General features: G+C 51.9%; 1 protein-coding gene across 8 annotated transcripts in view; it reads right to left on the bottom strand.

The window, feature by feature from the left end:
* Positions 1–17,874, bottom strand: part of DVL3 (dishevelled segment polarity protein 3) — a 33,275-nt gene extending 15,401 nt beyond the window's left edge. For all 8 annotated transcript variants that reach the window (XM_074912299.1, XM_074912298.1, XM_074912302.1 and 5 more), the window contains exon 1: positions 17,632–17,874. In XM_074912299.1, the coding sequence (XP_074768400.1) occupies positions 17,632–17,798 (167 nt within the window). In that variant the 5' untranslated portion in view covers positions 17,799–17,874. The remainder of the gene's footprint in view (positions 1–17,631) is intronic.
* Positions 17,875–20,056: the final 2,182 nt, after the last annotated feature.

Here is a 20,056-nt window from a genome sequence, read left to right as displayed (position 1 = left end):
GAGCAGTGCCACGTTTCTCCTCCGCGGTTGCACAGGGAGGCAGCCATGAGATGAAACTGTCCCGATCTGCTGGGAGGGAAAATCATCCCGTGAATGTGCTGGGAAGAGCCCCCAGCTGATGGGGTCTGAACCTGGGAATCCCAAAAGAGCAGACCCAGAAGGAGCTCGGGCTCTCTCAGTTCTGTAAACGCCTTTCCTTTTGGCAGGAGCCACCACATCCCAGGGAAAACATCTGCCCAAGGCTGATTTCAGAGGGACTGCTTTTAGTTTACCGTCCATCAGGGCAGCCCAGTTCCAGATTTTCCCATGTTTAAAGTCCTGCTGGGGGCTGGGCACAAAACAGTGGCCAGGAAAAAACCCCTTCTATGGGGAGGCCACCCGAGCCTTGCCCAAGCGAGCGTGGGTCCAGTCCCCTCAGCACTGCTGCTCTGCACGGACAATCGCCCCGCAGCCCAGGTGCTCAGCAGCCCCCAGCCCATCCCCAGGGCCAGCAGACATGCTGTGGCCAAGCTGCAGGCTCAGCGCCTGGCCTGCAGGCCCAGCGCTCCCCAGCACTCATCTGCCTTGAATTTTCCAACAAAGAGACCTGCGGGAGGGAAGAAGGAGGGAGGAAGGAGGGAGGGTTACAGGGGAGGCAGGCCGAGTGGGCGGATGATTCAACCGCCATCCCCAGCGACACGGGGCCAAGCTGGGGGGGGAGGAGGAGGGGACGAGGCTCTGACTGCCACAGGAGCCCGGCTGGGGTGTGCAGAGGGGGCTGCCAGGGCTGACACAAGCACCACATCTGCTCCCATGCAGCTGGGGGAGGGGAAGGGGCAGCCCCAGCAGCAGGGAGGGAAGCGGAGGAAACCCAGCTCCAACCATGGCTCCATCCCTACCCTCCCACCGGCTTCTTCAGAAGAGCCGGCAGACCCACTCCCCATGGCCTGGGAAGATGCCACGCTCCCAGCTTCCCTCCCGCTCCCCGCCAGTGGGAGCAGCTGGCAGCCTGGAACAAGGATGCAGAGGCAGGCGAGGGACAGGCGGACAGACACTGCCTTCTCCAGGGAGCCCCAGCCTGGCTCAGGAAATTAGAGGGTATTTTATATCACAGAGTCATGTCCTAGGAATGAAGGGAAGGTGGGGAACAAGAGCGTGTGCACAGGAGAGAAAGGAGGCCATAAAACCCAAGCCTCGGAGACGGCTGTGTCGTGTCAGAGACCCCGGGCTGCGCAGACGTTACCAGCGCAGCTGCTGTGCTCCCAGCCTCCCCGTTTCCCCTCGGTGGCCTCCAGCCTGGGCAGGCTGCAGATACAAGGGAGTTTCTAGCTTCAGCCAGCTCTGGTCTCTCCTGAGCGGGACCCGCTAGCCACAGCAAGGTCCCAGCAAAGAACTCGGATGGAGTAACACAAACCCAGCAAAAGAAGTAAGCCAAGAGGCACAGACAAAGGCTCCAGCAGGATTTGAACCTCAGATCTGGATGCAGGCTGGAGCTCAGCAGCGATCGCTGCTCATCTCTGGCAGTCCCATCCCCTAACTTGTCTATCTAAGGGCTCACAATGGGGAGGATACCCAGAGAGAAGCACTCACGGGATGTGGCAGTGATCAGAAAAGCTGAATCTGGTGTTAGGGGGTCAGTATCAAGAAGGGAGGTGAGGGAAGGGGACCCCTCAAGCGTGTTACGACAACTTGATGGCCAGGATGAAAACGAGTCTGTTACTAAGGGAGGTGCAAAGGTTGAGAGGACAACTGAGCAGTAACAATTTCACACTGAAAAGATGTCAAGCTAGTAGAACAGATGGAAAAAAGTAAGAACTTTTCCTTCATTTAGTTCAATTATTAAGAAGAAAGACCTTTACAGAACAGCAACATTTTTTTCCCACATTGCAATGCCCAGAAATTCATTGTTAAACTTAATCTTCTACTACAACCTTCCAAAAGCACACAGATTAGGTGGGTCATCCGCTGACCTTAACAGCGCCCAATCTCCCAGCCTGCAAAAGAAAAAAAAGAAACAACCACAAACCCTAAAAAATATCAGGAGATGTTTCTACCCAATAGCAGAAGCTTCAGGAATCTACACACCAGAAATGTGATCTCATTTTCAAGACCTGCAGCACACACCCCTTAGGGCAGGGATGACTTGTCTCCAAATGATCGTATAGATTAATAACGCTTCATAGCAAGAGGAAGCACCTCCATGTGTTACTATCCAAATGGGAGCATCTCCTAGCTCCAGAGCAAGATCCTACTCTATTCTACAAGATCAAACGCTGGGGCCACAGGGATAAGCTCTGCAGCTACTTCACCAGAAGAGAAAATTGGACAGGGCAATTCTCTGACAGAGTTGGGATTTCAGATGGGAAATGCTCACCTGTTAGACTAAGCCCAGACATGACATGTGCACTTCCCATGGGGATCCAATCCCCCCAAGGGCTACAGGCCCATCCAAAGTATACACACACCAACGATCACACGTGTATCGGCGAGATCTCGGGCTTTGCAGGCAAACAGCATGCATCAAACAGGATTAGAGGATTTGAGTTCTCTGTCTTCGTAAGCCAGGGAATTCTTCAGGTCTTCCTCAACATATTTTTACCTCCTCTGTGAGGAGGAGTACATAGCATACAAATTGCATGGTGCACTGGGGTGAGAAGGGCCCTCTGAGTGTAAACAGAGACTGTCACTCTCCCATTTATTTCCCTCTCGAGCCCCCAGATGGGGTATTCTTTACTGCTCCTCTATGCTGTAGCACAGGGTAAAAAGCAAAACATGTTTTTAGGTGGGTTTAATTGTCAGATCCTCCTCCCCAGAGGAGCTGCCGTCCTCCCATCTATCCCTGCACCTCGTGTGAACGTGAGCTCCCTAGCAGCACTGTCATTACCTGGGGTGTTTTTCAAGAATCAAGAAGCACAAACCAGCTGTCCTGCTAACACAACGATAACACAGCTCTGCATTCGAGCAGGAGAGGCCACCTCTGCTCTCCTAACAAATCAAAGGAGCTTTACAAGGATTCCTCGGGGAGCAGGTCACCCCATTTCAAGCTACTACCCACTCTCCTCAGGAGTGGAGACATCGTGACCATGCATGAAAGCACAGGAACAGTCTCTTTTGTTCTCAGGCTGTAAACTACAGCCTCCCTCAACTGCACTCACCACTGCTGCCCAACCTTTCTGTGCTTTCTCCCCATGCTCACTCAGGCAGGAGCTGAACAGACATTTAAAATGGCAACTGTTCTCCCCAAGAACCTCTCATCAACACATCTGCAATCACTCCACTGGACATACACCAGGACAACCACAGCCCCCTGTCCAGGAGATACTTGGCTCCAGCTGGACCCGTGCTCAGTCCTACAGGCATCACTGGGTGTGAGATGACAGAGGACAGACCTCCTGTTCATCTAGTCCAAAGACTGGAAAAGGAATGGCATTTGGGAACGAGCCACCCGACCTCACAGGCCTGCCCAGGAGCTGCACTTATCAAAGCAAAGCTACAGACTTTGATTTCGGAGTGAGTCCAAGAGCCCCAGCGGCCCCTCCCGCCTTGATCTCCGGAGTGACCATCTGGCTGCAGCACTGCTCTGCAAACAAGCCCAGCAAGCCTGTCCTCTGACAGGAGGAGGAAGCTGCACCAGGACTGCAGGAGGCACCTCCACACTAATTAATCCCGCCCTGCCCAAGTGATGCTTCCAACCCCCTGAAGAACATTTAGAGACATCATCAAAGGAAGCATTCTCCAGGCCCCCGAAGGTTCAGTGACACTTTGAGTCTCTTTGAATTGGAAATCAGGACAAACGGGAACTCCCAGCAGAAGCCCAGCCAGGATCTTCACCCTGGTAGCTCAACTTCAGCTCCTCAACAGCTCTAAGAGCTTGCACAGCCCAGCACAAGGATACAAGTGCAAAGACTCATTGTGAGAAAGATTTGAGGTTAAACATCTGCAGAAATGACCTTCAGAGAACAGAGACAAATCCACAGAAATATCCACAGTGACCAAAAGCTGGGCTTATATTCAAGGTGGGATAGGAAACAGGCCCAGAGAGGCCCCAGCCGAACAAAGACATGTGTGTGAGACAGGGTAAAATTCTGATGCAGTTGCTATGGTTGATATTAATGTTGAGAAATAGCAAGAAAACTGGAGGAGGCATGGTCTGCTGTGACACTTTGCTCTGTCTGGACACAGACAGCAGGAAAACCCACAATGCAGAGCTGCAACACAGCAGCTCCTGCAGACAAAGAAAAAGGGGTTGTGCCAAGAGGTGGAAAAAGCATTTACCCAGCTACTGCTGGTAGCAAAACACAAAGTGCACACCACCACCTTACCAAGAAGCTTGTAGATGAGGTGTCTGGGCCCGACAGGGAATTCCTTGCAGCTCTCCACAGAAGTCACTCACCCCTTTCTAGGTTGGTCAGAAAGGCAAGAGTCTCCCTTGCAATGCCCAGGGACTTCATGCCAGTTAATACGACAGTGAGGAGCTGCAAATGGCTGCCGGGGGGATGGTGTGATGTTAGCACATACACAACAGTCAAGGGAGAGGGCCATGATGTCTGTGAAGGCTTGCATGCACCATGAGCAGCGTAGGACCAGGCCTTCCTTTTCTGGCCCTCAGCTGAGGGACGCCAAGTCAGTCCTGCTTTTTCTTAACAGCAAGCAAGGCTCCTGCCAAGAAAGCGCTGCTGCTGTGGAATGTGCTGGGCCAGCAGTACAGCTCATTCCTGGAAAAGCATCAACTCAGCGGGAGAGCAAGGAGAGAAGAGAGGGGGAAAACGGGAAGAGGGGGAGGGTGGGAAACAAAGTCTGAAAGCTTGAACTTCCACACCTGGGGAGGCAGGGAGCTGCCACAGAGTAGCGTGCTCGCCAGCACCCCCTTGTCCCAGGCTGCCAGCACAGCAGCCCTGCCCAGCACCAACCCTCTGCTCTTGGAGCACCTTTCTGCTGGCCGGCCACCTCCAGAGCAGGTCTGGGAAGGCACAGACTGAGGCAGATGTCTGTGGGGAGGAGTGAGGTTCGTTTCCCCCATCATGTTAACAATTAATTTGTATTTAATGACAGATCTCCACTAGGAGATGACAAAGCAGCCTCCACAGATGTCCTGCCCTCAAGACAGTGACCAGCTCACATTACTCTCCTAGCACAAACAACTCTGCAAGAGTCTCCCAAGGAAACCAGCCCAATCTACTACCGAGTGGGAAGGGGCCTTGAAGTGTAACAGGCTCTAGATAGATGACTGCACCTATTCTTCACATCCAGCTGGGCTACCATCAGCAACATCTCTGCTAGCTGGGTCTCTAAGACATACAGAGAACCCCTATAAAACCAACAGGGAGTTAATAAAGCTCAAAACTATGTTCCACCACAAAACATTTGCCAAAGACAATGAGAAGGACTCACGCAAAGAAAAGCCTTTCAGAGTCACAACAGCTACATGGTGGCAAAGAAAGAACTTTGTTCCCAAGCTATTGCAGCACTCCAAAAAAAGGGACATCCTACATCCCTCTAGTCCTAAACTGCAGGAGGCAGCAGACACCACGAGGGGCCTGCATGCTTGTAAGGACCATTTCTGACCATCGCTGGGACAGGGATGCATGTTCTTTCTCTTCCTCACCTTTGGAGCCTGGATAATTTTTGGTGCAACCCACAGTATTCAATTCACTCTCAGAAAAGTGTCAGCAAGCCAGGAAGAACACGAATCATTTAAATGATCACCTCCTACACAGGTCTATCAGTAGACAAAACCAACCAAGGGTAGAGGAAGACTAGCTGTTTCACCTGGTCTCCAGCTTTTGATGGTGTCAGTGCAGGGGATGGTACAAGAAATTCACTGTACAAAGGCAGTGAATAAAGTACATTTTCATAGCCTTTTATATATTTCATCTATTTCAGCTACTACCAGTCATCTTCACCAAACTCTTTTCAAGATGCAGGGCCAAGACCTTGAAGAATACAATGATCAATCTCCTACCAAGCATCCTTTACCAGGCCAGCCAAGCTTGCCCTCCGGCTGTCACCCAGCAAATAAGCAAATACTGTTCAACTGCTGGGAAAAAAGAGACAAGAAAGATGCTCCAGTCCTAACCAAACCATGCATGTGCTGGTACACAATTCACTCAGCCAGAGGTCCAGAAAGCGGATGAGAGCCATAAAGCAGGAGCCAATCAATTACTGTAAATTAAAATGATCTGATTAGCCAAGAAGCAGGGAAAATATGAGCTGTCTCCACTGTGCTGCTGTTTTACAACAGCAACAAATATACTCATTTCTTTTCCCTTCCTTTATGAAAGCCCTGGCCCACAGGACTCCTGCTGACACCTGATGGATGTTCCATTGGACAAAACAATACCTAGGCAGGCAGGAGACCATCGCCTACCTAGGACTCCTCCAAAGGAGCATCAGGGATCTACTGACACTGGGTACAGACCGTGGTCTTGATCTGGAAGGCAGGCGTTTTCTACAAGCAGTCAGGCTTTTCTGTTTCAGCAGCCCAGCTATAAGGGACGACTGGCATTAGTCCATAGTCTGTATGAGGTGCCATGTACAGAACCTCATCCAGATCCTGCCAGGACTCACCTCTACACCAGGATCAGCAGCCTTTTCAACAGGAGGATAAGTTTCCCCACAATTTAGAAGAGGACAGTGCAACAGCAACACAGCCCATCTCTTCAGAACCAAGTCCAACCCAGAGCTGCTGCTCCTCTTTGACACTGTGAACTCCTGGGCCTGACCCTTTTGCATACCATTCAAAGCCTTCCCACCTGCCATCTCTGACAACTGCACCAAAGGCTGGATAATGGCCAGTGACCTCCAGAAGTCACTATCCCATGTGACATGAAATGTTTCTCTTGTGGAGGGTCTCAAAGCCACAACTACCAACTCACAGGTCCTTCAAAGATTGAGAAGCGCAGTGCAAGGCAGCACAACCAGTTTGCAGTCTGTAAATATCCCATGAGCTTGGTAACTGTGTTGAACTGGTCAATCTACACATTAACTATTCTCAATGGCAGCCCAGAAAGACTCGTCACATGTTATCACTGCAACAGGGCCATTTCCCATGTCTGTGGATCTGCTGATAAATCAAGTTGCAACAAGATCCTGATTTTGAGCTTCCTAATTATCTGCGATACTGACATCGATTCCCCTGCAGCATGTCTCCTTTAGTCAGATGTAAAGTCACCACAAGCACTTTGTGCCAGCACCATGTGTTGACCGACCAGGAGCTCACCTGGTTCCTGCGGATAACATGGCCAGTCTCCACATCTCACTACATGGGAGAGCATGTGTACCATGCAGCTTCCTGCTACCACAGCACAGGTACCAACTGCACCAAAGGTTATGTTGTATGAAGGCACCAAAATATTTTCAGTGTCCCACGCTGGCAATTTAAAAAAAAAAAAAAGACTGCTGTAGTAGGCTCTTGTGTTTCTATGCGGGGGAATCAGAAGCACAGACACATCAGACTCAATGCACATACCCTGTATAGATATTACATACCTCTGCAGTAAATTGGAGCTGCCCCAAGGAAACCCAGACAGAGCATACCCTAAACTGAAGCAGATTTTGCCAACCCAAAATGCCTCTGCTGCTTCCAGGATGCCTGGGCAGTGAAGAGTCTTAAGAGTTTTCCCAAACTAAACTACCTTTTGGCCTCAGCTGAAATTAAGTATTTTCATTCTGGAAGGAAAGTCCATCTCAGAGAAGCCCCTTCAAGACCCAAAGGTGCATTTACCAGCTTCAGGTCTAAGGCAACTAGGAGGTCTGCCATAAGGGACTCAGCTGTGCAGCTAGATCCATGAAAATCCACCCTTCTCAGAGCTACAAAAGCCAGTAAGAAAAAATTCAAATGAACACAGTGCAATGGCAAGACTTCCTGCATTAAACCCCTATATGGGTTTCCAGTATAGCACAGCCTCAGCTGGGCCCACAGGCAAATCTCTTCGCAAATGGCACTAAAATACTGGTTGAGCTAGGCAAGGCTGAATGAACTGGGACAGCTTGTTAGCCATATGCAAACAGAAGTACGGAGTTTGCATACCCATCACAGCTTCTGAAAAAAGCTTCAATTTGAGAAGCTGCTGCACCCTGAGGCCAACCCAGCTAACAGCCATCAGCACAGCAGCAGCCTTCTCCCTGCCCCTGCCCTGCTGATCACGTCGGGCCACAAAGCCAGGTTTGTCACTGCACTTCTGACACTGCTCTGGTTGTCAGCAAGAGCGCGTGGCACAGCACAGTGTACAGGGGACAACCTATTTGCTCGCAGATGGTGAGACACAAAAGGACCATGAATCTCAAGCAGGTCAGAGTAGGTCAAAGCAATGATGAGGGAAAAAAAACTTGAAGCCCAGCGAGTGGGCAGGCTACTGTGCTAGCACCAGCTTCCCCACTATGATAATCCACGCAGAGACAGAGCTACCAAAACACAGACCCCTCTGGCAGACTCTCAGTGTCCTCAGAACCAGTCTGCTCATGGCAGGAGCTGCCAGCCATCAGAAAACAAGGAAAATCCTACAGCCTCTGTTACCCAGATCCCAAATTCCCAGCCTATCACAGAGACAGCTGCCAGTGATCAGAGGGGCCACGTAGCAAATAAATTCCTCTCCAAACCCTAGGGGCAGGTCAAAAACCAGCAGAGAAAAGACCTTCCCACACAGCAGCTGGTGCCAGCTCTCCCAGAAACTGATCTCTGCTCCAAGTCATGCGAGGAAGCCTTCCCCCCTCCTTCAGCTCACATCTTCAGCCAGGACCAGAAGGGTGGACTCCCACTGCAGTGATTCAAGTCACTGCTCACTGTATCTTCTTTTCCTCCAGTTCCCACGAGATGGTAAATTTTAGCAAACAAGACACATGGACAGATGCCTCAGTGAGGGGATAACCTACACAGAAGACTTAGTGGCAGGGTACCCAAATGCTGCTTCTGCTGCCTTCAATAGCTAGCTGTGACTGGAAAAACAATGCCCCTGGCATGTCTCCTTTAATAAATAACTGATACAACCACCACCACAGTCCCAACCCTCTGCTGTGATACAGGATTACATGGCACAGGAAGGTCAGCACCAGGCATTTCTGCCTGCCAAAGCCTCCAGAGAATTCCAGCCCATTCCTGGATGGGCTCAATATTAGTGCTACAGCAGTAACAACACCACGAGGGAAACAAGTGAAACCAAGAGCTTCAGAGCAGGGGCTCAGAGAGATACTAATACTTCAGCTCTGCAAGCTAATGCAGCCCTGGGAGACAGTGATATTCACAGCCCAAGAGCTCACATACTCTCCTAAGGCCACTGTGGCATTACATAGATAAGCACACACACAAAGCAAAGTCACAGAGATTAAACTAATTCCCAGATTTGTACCTTACTTCAATGTCTTCCAAAAAGCCTTCACAAAAGGATTTGGTCCAAAAATTTCCAACAGCAGCCACCGGCAGGATTAAGTTTTATTTAACTTGCCAGCTGCTGCCTAACAAGCCAGCACCACTGAGACAAACAGTAACACAGCCACGTGGTACCACATCCCCCTTCTGGAAAACCACCATGCATCTAGCACAGGTCAGAAGGGCAGGCTCCGAATAACAAACAAGGGATGGAGAGAGGAGGAAATCAATAGGAAACACTAAAAACACACAGCCCTGACTGCTGCCTCATCAGATGTGCAGTAAGATGCAAAAATGGTGTGACAACATGAAGGCAATTTCCTGCAGGCACAGACTCTGCTGTGTTCTGCAAGCCCAGCTCTTCTTCATGGGCTTTTACATAGATCAAATATCCTAAACCACAACATTGTTGTATCTACTTGGATGCAGTCAAGGGTGGAGGAATAGCACTTCAGTACAGCAGATACCCTCAGCTCAGAACAGTTCAGCCACTGCTATGCAGACATGCAAGAGGCTTCCCACCACCTTAAGTACCATGAGCTCAAAAATGACCTGAGGAATTTCAATTGTGCTCCCTACACCTCTACATATACAGCCTTCAAATCTAGATGGAGGGCCTGATGCCCACCCCGAGAGAGGATTGAAGCCAAACACATCTGTGCAGCAGAAAAACTGCGAGGGAAACCAGATTTTCTTTGTTTATACTCACAGCATCCTTCTTCCCTGAGCATCCCCAAACACACGGTGGTGGGTAACTACCTCCACCTTCAAGGGTTCAGGCCACCATGCTGCAGACCCAGATGTCTCTGCCTGCTGGGAGAGCAGGTGGGGAAATCACAGGTGAAGGAGGCCAGGAGCACGCTGAAGAGGGACTTGTTGAAGGTTCAGTGCTCTGAGCACATGGGTTCTGGGCTCATGGGCTATCTGCCTCCATCCCTGCAAGCCAGCACCTTCCTCTCAGAGTCCATTATGAAACGCTGCCTCCCCAGATGCCTGTCCTGCTCTCACCACAGCTGCACAGGAAGAAACATCACTCCTCACACCACCACCCAGACGATCCAGTACCCAGTCTGCGGGTGAGCCAAGGTCTGGGATTCAGGAGCAGCCAACTTCTAGATGAAACTCTCAAATGTTGTATCTCAGTGGGAACTAGATGACTGAGCAGTGAGGCCGCCACTATCACACCAAAACAACGAACAATGTTCAGGTCACAACCCTAATTATGGTGGTTTATGAGCCATTTTTAACAATGTTTGGCCTTGACTTCAGAGGCTGAACCACGTTGGGGCACAGCTGCACCACAGTCAGGGTGCACAGATTTACTTCACAGCAATTCCTGAGACATGTAGGTAGGTTTTTGCTCTGTGCAGGAATTTGGAGGACCAGAGTCCTTCAGATGATTTCAAAACACAGCTGTGTTCTCATGGATGGGCAAAGGTTTCTTAACCTTTCTTTCTCTTTTTTTCAGAGATGACAAGGGAGGCTTAAAATTAAGAAACATTCCCATGAAAAACACAATTGAAAACAATACCTCTCCAAGAAAAATGCTGGCTTCAATATAACACCATATTTTGGGAGAAAATACATTCAGTCAAAAAAAATTCTGACCAGCTCGAGCTGCAAACAAGTTCAATAGCTGTTGTAAAGCTTCATTGTTTGCATAGTACAGACAAGGCCTTAGGGAAATTGGTCTGCAGCCCGATTTGGCTAACTTGGCTTTCCAAACACCACCCCTGGGCAAAGAAACCAGGCTGTGACTGCCATCCAATGTGGCCTTCAGAGCACAGCTCCAACCACAACAGACAAAGCCGGACACCTACGGAGTCACTAATGGCTGGGTCTGAACAGCAGGACACACACTGCCAGGCACAGACAATACAACCCAGGGAAAAAGCAAATACCATCAACTAACCCTGTCCATCTGCACCCCAGCCCTAGCACTGCTGCAGCCCACCACCACCACCACCACCACGACACTTGGAAACAGCCTCCAGCAGCAGCTACAGCCAGGATCAGCTCCAGTGTCGACGGGCCACCCCCCAGCACGGGCAGCATTACAGGAACTTCCCACCACAAGCACAGACAGTGGTTAGCAGCTCTCTGCCAAATCCTCAGCAGCCCAGGAGAGAGACGCACAGGCTGCAGTAACCTACATGCAAAATGTCCAAAAAATAACCTCCGGTGGACCTGGGGCAGCACATCTCATGTGAGCAGGCAGGGAACCATGCACCCTCTAGAGCAGGAAGCACAAGAGATGGAAAGCTGTGGCATTTCACATGGCTAAGTGCTGCCCTCCACACAGAAAGGACGGGGACTGGCCAGAAAATGAAGAAAAGTGATGACCACCTCACAACCAGGCCAATGCTGTCACTTGAACAGAAGCACCACGAAGGACGTGTGCATGCAAGGGAGTCACACGCAGTCCTGGAGGCCCTTTTGTTCACAGACCTCTTGCTAACATCTCCCTCCATGAAATCCAGGCTGAAGTGGAATCACTCTCCATCAGGGGCATGGGATCAGCAAAGGTCATCTGCAGACCACAGAGTTTTCAATTCAAAATTTAAAAAGTAAAGTTCCAAAAATCAAAATAAAACAACTCCCCCAACTCATGCTACAAAGAGCTGGCAGAAAAGGCAGGGGCACCATGCCAGCAGCTCACCACTGCTTAAGGACTGACACTGCTTATTAAGTTTAGGATCCCTTCTCCGGCTCCAAACACTTCAAGCCAGAAGGACAGTCACTGCTGGCATCAATTTCAAAAAGACCCTGCAATAAAAATAAATCACCCAGCCTTTCAGTGAACATCAACGCATTTCCCCATGCACATGTGCAGGACATGAGGTCGCCAAATACCAACGGCATCTGACCCCTGCGCTGGGAATTCCAGCGGCGCCCGCTTTGTTCTGCCTCCAGAGTGTTGCCCTAATCACTGCCTCATACGAAGCTCTGGAGAGCAGGTGATAATTATGCAGGTCTAGATTAGACACTGGGCTAGTGATGAGTTGGATACCGATTTTCACTTGACAGTTGAGACCTAGGAATCACCCACTACAGCTCTGAAGTTAAAACTGGAATAGAGACCTGCAAGAGGGAGAAACCAGCAGCGGTGGGAGGAGGAGCAGCACCATCCCACCACTGTACCTCAAATCGCTGGTGTCCTCTTGGCAACGTGGAACAGGTAGGTGAGATGGGGAGAGGGGAGATGATCCGGTCGCAGAAGTGGGCCCTTCTGCTCTCCAGCATGGAAGAGGAGAGGTGGCAAAGTGGAGATAAGCACAAGGATCACCCAAGTGCTTTCTCCACACGCAGAAGAAATTTATGGGAATTTATGGGAACGTGAGACAGAACTTCAGGCCAGGTGATAAGGACTTACCTGGATGCACAAATTGCACTCATTCAACTGAAAACGCTTTGAAAAGTTTAATTTAAACTTCAGCATGCCCCTGTAGCAATACCTTTCAATTGATAGAAAATGAACAGCATCAATTACAAGCAAAAAATGAGTCAAAAGAAATCACATTTCAACCGATATAAGACTACAGCTACTAGTTGTACCAGTCACCTGGCCAGATGAAAAGTCAAACCTGTAGTTCAGCTGGGGCAAACATGCACACAACCTGGCTAGCGAGAAGATCCATGCTGCCTAGGGACAGGTACATCTCTCACAATGGATCTAGGCAGGAGGTAACTATGCATCACTGAAGCCCATGTCTCAGCAAACTACAAATGACCACAGACCATCAGTGCAGTTATTCCCTTCCCACTGCACAGGTCCCCAGGAGAATTTACAGTACTGTTCTTGCAGAACCTCTACGGAACCAAGAGCTCTGTCATGCTAAATCCACAATTGCCCAAAAACCTCACCGTGTCAAGTGGACAAGGCACAGGAGCACTGTTAGAATTTCCATTTTACAAATTAGGAACAAAAAAGACAGAAATTAAAACAAAACCTCATGAAAAACCTGTGGGTGGCTTGATGGAGAACATGGATCTCACAAGCAGTCAGCACTGCACTGATCTTAAGGCTCTCTCCTGCTGACCAGCACACAGATCTTGCCTGTAAAACACTGAATAAAAAAAAACAAAACAAAACAAAACAAAACACCAAACACCTCCCTTCTGTAATGAGGGCAAGATTAGGAGGCTATGGGTAGTTCCACACTTCACAGCGAAGCACATTCACACTTCAAAGCATCTCAGGTCCATAAATATCTCAGGTGCAAGAAGAATGTGTGCATCACTGTGCTTAGCTCCTCCACATGTCTCCAGTTCTGGGATTAGCAATATACAAAGCCAACAAGGGCACAAATATCTGCACCCTGCATCACTGCTCCGCACCTCTGGGCTCAGGCTGGATTCTCTATTTGCGGCTGTAGCCCACTACATGCTGGGTAGACCAGACAACGAAACCCTGCAGCCTTCCTGCTGCTCACAGATCTTCTTCCCAGGATCGGGTGCATGAAATCTTCTCATTTCTCCTCCTTCCCACATAGAGGTGACACCATTTTGGGGTCATCTTAATTTGGGGTTGAGTGCTTTGAGTAGGATTAGCTCCTGGCACAGCCCAACAACTCCACAGCCACCCCGGGGAGCCTCAATTCACATTTCCAAGGAGATATAAACACTGAGGCTGCTCCATCACTGCCCTGATTCTCAGAGCAAACAAATATTAACAAGATAAACAAAAGAATGAAAAATCCCACACACCAAGACTGTGGCTGTAATACTGCCTTGGGGATGGGGTGAGCTGAAGGGAATGCCAGCCTGGAGACCCACAGCCTGGAAGGAGGAGTAAGAGAGAGAAACAGATTCAATCTAGGCAACAGAGGTGAGAGGAAACCAGCTGACTCTGGAAGGTGAGATGCCTCCATTCCCAGCAAGAGATGAGAGGAGAATTTAGTCATGCCACAGGGATTCTGCAAAAGGTCCAATCACTGACAAAAAGCATGAGCCATTGGACCTGCATGTCTCCTCCTCCTCGATCAGCTGCCATGGGGCCATCCACTGTTAACAGCTCGTCTCTTTTACAAAGGAGCTTTACCCTGGGTACCACTCCTGGACATCGCCCAACTGACAAAACTAGCCCAGCTCAGAAACTGTCAGCACAAGCCAGGCCATCCCCCTTGCTGGGCAGAGGGCATCTTGAGGGAAGTGGCCGAGAGGGATACACGTGTGAGAGTGCAACTCCCTTCCTCAGCACACAGCTTCTGAATACAGCCATCGCTAATCTCCTGGGTTTCACTAACTGCCCATGCATTTACAGTCAAGCAGCTGAGGTGCCTCCTGCCCTTCTGTCCCTGTCTCTCCCTGCAGACCAATGGCTTGCTCTCTCCTGGACAACAATTACCAGGGATCACAAAACATTTTGGTTGGACTCAATGATCTTAAAGGTCTGTTTCAACCTAAATGACTCTACAATTCTATGATTCTATTTTGAGTGGTACCTGGGGCTCCAGGGCTTCTCAGAGACAAGGCTGCAGCTGGACTGCTCTGGCTGTCCCCTCCCTGTGCTCCAGCCAACCACCAGCACGTTCTTCAGCTTTCCCGTAAGGAGCAAAGAGCGCTTTCCTGATGGGGCATCCATGGTAGCACCATGAGAGGCTTTCTCCCCTCTGTTCCATACAAGACCTTCCACGTGCTGCTCCAACTGTGCAATTCATCATGCAGGACTTTGCCAAGGAACAGGCTGCCCACACGCAGCCTCTGACCCCTCTCAGCTGCACCCTCCCTTCCAGAGAGGTTCACTCTTCCCAGAAGAATGAGCTGAAATGGTCCCAACAAAAATCTCATCCCATATATTTCTGACACACCTAAAGCCAATGCATCTTCCCAAGTGATTTTCTCCTCTCCATGCTAGCCTGCACAACTCCCTACACTGCTTTATCATTGAGTTTCATTAATCTACCATCTGCCTCCTCTTGTGGAGCCTTAAAGAAACAGGAGGATGAAAAGGCACAGCACAGATCTTTGCTGCCACCAGACCCCTCTTCCCAATGCGAGACGCTGCTATTTATTACTAAACTTTGTTTATAGTTACGCAGACACTCTCCCACCCACATGGCAATATTTCATTCAAGACAAGTTTGAATTCACTTCAAGAACAACATTTCAAAGGATCCCAAAGCATTTGTTTACAAACAGCATGCACGGAGAATTTGCTTCTCCCACCAATGAACACAGTCCCCTCTGAGATGGGGAGAAGCAGCTGTTTCGTAGCACCCAACGCTACTCAACAGCTGAGGGACAGGAAATGATCTACAGACAACTGATATTGCTGAGGAAGTTTATGGAAAATGAGGCCTGGAGACTTCTATTTGCTTGGAGAGAAAGGGGTAGCTTCTGAGGACTAAAGCTCTCCACTGGGTCAGGAGGAATTTAGGGAAGCAAAGCATCCCAGACTGTGGTCAAAGGAGTGACTCCAAATTTCAAGCCTCATCTGAAAGCTGGCACCTCCCAGGCTAACGGGAACCTGGGCACTGGGATAATTTGGCTGCAGAGGGGAGAGCACCCCCTGCTGAGGCAACCACACGGATCTCCATCCAAGCCCTGAACAGGCCCAGCCCTGTTCAACGTAGGGTACAAGCCAAGATCACAGCCTAGGGAGGTATTTGTTGCCATAAGAAGACACTAGGAAGACTATAAAAGTGAAAACTTTTTGCAGTCCCAGTCTCCATACATAAGACTAACTGTAAACACTAAATCTTCAGAGGTGGAAAAAAAATCCAGAGGAAGGAGAACCATGCAACTCTTTCAAACACCAAAGTGCTAGGAACGGTAAAGGGTCACGTGTCGTGGAAGCCAAGAGAATCTATGTTCCCAGGATGGAAACAGAGGTCCTCAAAAAGGCTGGAGGAGAGTCAGATGTAGGAAGACTCTACAGAGAACAGTGAAGACAAAGGATCTTACAGAGATGCCTTCACATGGTCCTTGCTCCCCAGAACAATCACCAACTTTATGAAGGTAGGAGACAGCAGGGGCTCCCCAGAAGATTAGTCAGTACAACCATCCAAACAAGGGACAGAATATACCTCCTCACCTCCAAACTGCCAAACATGATGGAAGGAACTAAAGGGTATCACAAAGAAGTGATGAAAATACTGGTGTTGGAAGAGAGCTGCCCCGCAGGAGATGGGATGTGAGGCAGGGCTGTACCCTCTTCTGTACAGACCCATCCCAGAGATCAAGCACGGGACCTCTTACACTGATGATGGTACATGTACGTGATGATGGGACCTGTACAGCAGGTCTTGCACACACCCCTTGCTCAGAGATGGGCAGCATGTGGAGAGCTCTCACTCCTTCTCTATGGAGGCAGGGGAGGAGGAAGCTGGTCCCCCTCACCCATTCTTCCCAAAGATGAGATGCGGAGGACAAAGCTGCCAAAATGGACGGCCCACCCCAAAATGGATGGTAGGAGAACAAAACCGTCCCCAGATCTGCTCCCTAAGAAGGGCTGGTGAAGAGGACACTGCCCCGTACCCTCTTGGTGGAGGAAACAAGGGGCACCTTCCCCAGGCAGGCACAGCGGGAGATGCCCAGGCCCTTTAGATGGGGAATGACAATCCTGAGCAAGATACGTGGTGGGATGCCCCCCCTATAAACCCTCAGGGTGGGCTGCACTAGGAGATAACTTCTCAGGCAAGGTGCTGCCCAAAACATCGTGAGTACAGGGAGGGAGTGATCCTCAGATGGGGTGATGGTCTCCTCTGAAGTGCCTCTGGCAGACATGTGGGTGCTGCCCTAGAGAAGGTGCGTGGAGGATGCCACCAGCTCCCCCACAGAGGAATTAGTAAGGGCAGCCCCCCCCACCGGGTGCAGAGCAGGGAAGATGGGGGCTGTCCCCAGAGGCAGCATCCCCAGAGAAGATCCATGGGGGATATCACCACCAGCCCCCCCAGGTGCGGTAACTGGGGGTGCATGTGCCCCTGGGGTCCAAGCACACCCCCCCCAAGACAGAGCACAAGGCAGGGGGGGTGCCCCCCTCCAGGGCAAAGCAATGGGGGTACAGGATGGATGGGGGTCCCCCTCCCCAGACCGGGCCGGTCCCGAAGGGCACCACCCCAACGCCGGGGGTCCCAGCCCCGCTGCACCGGGGGGACCCCCTCCCTGGGCGGGGGGGAGGCCAACCCCAGCCCCCGGCAGTGTGTGGGCCGGGCGTCCCCACTCAGGCCCGCGGGGCCCCGCAGCTCCTCGAGGGAGCCCGCCCTCCGCGGGGGGACACCGGGGACACCGCCCCCCCGCCTCTCCCTGCCGGGCGCTCGGCGGGCCGGGCCCGGGTCCGCGCTCACCCGAAGTCGTCGTCCATGGACTTGAAGTAGAACTTGTAGTTGGGGCGGTTGAGGAGGCCCTTGAAGTCGCCGAGGGTGACGCGCTCGGCCGGGATCGGCAGCTTCACCAGGTACGGCGTCTCCTGCTCGTCCAGGTGGTAAATGATCTTCGTCTCGGCCGCCGCCATGGCGCCCCTGCCCGGCCGCCAGGCCTCCTCCGCCGCCGCCTCGCCGCCTCCGCCCCCGGCCCGGCGCGGCCCCGCGCCCCCGGCCGCCGCCTCGGCCCCGGCCTCGGCCCCCGCCCGGCCCCCGCCCGCGCCCCGGCCCGGCTGCGGCCCCCGCCCGCCCGGTCCCCCCGCGCCCCTTGTTCTCCGGGTCCCAGCGCCGCCCGGCTCCAGAGCGCAGGCTCGGGCTCCGCCGGCTCCTCCCCCGCCCGCCCGCCCGCCGCCCCGGCTCCGCCGGAACCGGAACCGGCGCCCCGCCGCGGACGGAGCCCCAGCCCCGGCCCGGCCCGCAGCGGGCTCGCACCCGGAGCCGGTACCCCGGGATGGACCGGGGCTCAACGGGCACCCCCGGAGCGCATCCTCGACCCAGACCCTGCCCCTCGGCTACATCCCGCGCCGATACGAGACTGACCCCCCCGCCCCATCCACCCCGCTCCCCAGGGCCACACATCCACCGCTGCTCCAGCTGCACCCCACCTGGGTGCATGCCCCCCGGGACCGCACCCCTCATCACCCCCCCGGCCATGCACAGCCTCACCGCCTGCAGAGAGATTTGGATTTTTACTTTACCTCCATGTCCCTTATATACAGGCACCTTTGCACCCACATTCCTGTTCCATATCCCCCTCCCAGGCTCCGCACTCCCATTCAGCTTTCATCCCCTCTCCCACCCACTGGTGCAGCTTCACACACATGATCATTCCTGTGCACAGGGGCTCCTGCAGCCCATAACCTCCACCGCTTCTCATGGCAGGTCTCCCCTTCCATCTCTGCAGCCTTGGTCCTTTCCATCCCCACGCTCCTCATACCACTACTTGCCCCTCGAGTACAGCTCGCAGAACATGAGGCATGTCCCGCCCTACCCTGTCCTCCCATGTCCAGGCGCCTTTGAAGTCACCGTACTTCGTCTCTGATGGCCCCCCACACTGGGACTCTGCGGCACAAGAGGAGCACAGTACCTTGTACCCCAGTTCCTCTCCAGCTGTGGCTTCCCTCTGAACCCCTTTGTCACCATGCAATAATTGTCCCTGATACTCAGGCACTGGACACTACTGTGTCCCTTCAAGGTGCCCAGCCTCATTTCCTCACGCAGCAGACTCCCTCTGCTCTTCATAAGCATCCTCCTTTACACAAACTGTGGCCTCTTCAACTCCGCACATATCTGCTCCAACAGCCACTTGGCTCTGGTTTTTTCCCCACCCTCTCTCTCCCCAGACCCTATCACTTTCTTACCGACCATCATCAGCGCTGTGACCCCAGCCCCTAGGACTTGCCTCGGTGCCTCAGCAGCCTTGGGCTGACTGGCTTCCCCTCTGGACACCTCGCCAGCACCCAAGGGGTGCCAAGGAACTGTCTCCATCAGCAGTTTCCTGGAGCTGTGGCTGAGAGCAAAACTGGGGTGGATGAAGTTTGGGGAACACCCACTACTAGGAAGGCCAAGAACTGACTTGCACCATCCTGGATTAGAAGGAACAAATGAAGAGCAAGAACCGCACCATGGGCCTGCACAGGGCATGAGAGTACGTCACCAGCACTCAGCGCCAGACTGACCTGTCACAGAAATCTCAGGAGGGAACAGAGCCAAGCTCCTCAGGCTGGCGGGCAGGCGTGAGCTAAATAGCCTCCTCATGCATGAAAGAGTCCTGTAGGCACTGCTAGCAATTATCTGGGCAGCGCTGCTAGACTGGGTGAAGAATCTAACATTAAACTTAACATTAAAAAAAATTATAATCAAGGGAAGACCTCAGGTAAGCAGAAGTTGTAAGAGGCATGAGACTCTCCCATGTTTCCACATCAGCTCTTGGAAGATTGTCACTTCCTCATGCTCGGAGCTCTGTGGTAAAAGCTGGCGTACCTGGAAAGATGAATCCAGGTCAGGAATGGAAAAGTTTAGTTTAAGCTGCTTCTTACTGTGTTGATCCTGACAGAGCTAATCTTAAAGTCTTTTTGCAATACCTCCCTGCTCCAAAAGCTGGGCCCAGGTGAAGGAAGTATAGTCTTCCCCTGACAGGGCCACTCTCTTGCCCACCTCCCAGCACAGTTGTGGATGCACCTTGGAGCCTGTATCATATACATTTGACACCCTTGTTACTAAAAGGGCAATTTTCTGAAATGCTGAGCTCCCAAGGGTGCACAGGCAGCCCAGAGGAGGGGTGCCACACCCCCCCAGGGTGCCAGTACATGTAATCTCATTGTTACAGCCGCCTTTTCTTTTAAAACAG

This window comes from Athene noctua, chromosome 8 (genome assembly GCF_965140245.1).
Source record: "Athene noctua chromosome 8, bAthNoc1.hap1.1, whole genome shotgun sequence".
In the NCBI taxonomy this organism is placed as follows: domain Eukaryota; kingdom Metazoa; phylum Chordata; class Aves; order Strigiformes; family Strigidae; genus Athene; species Athene noctua.
This window is presented reverse-complemented; position numbering and strand designations above follow the sequence as displayed.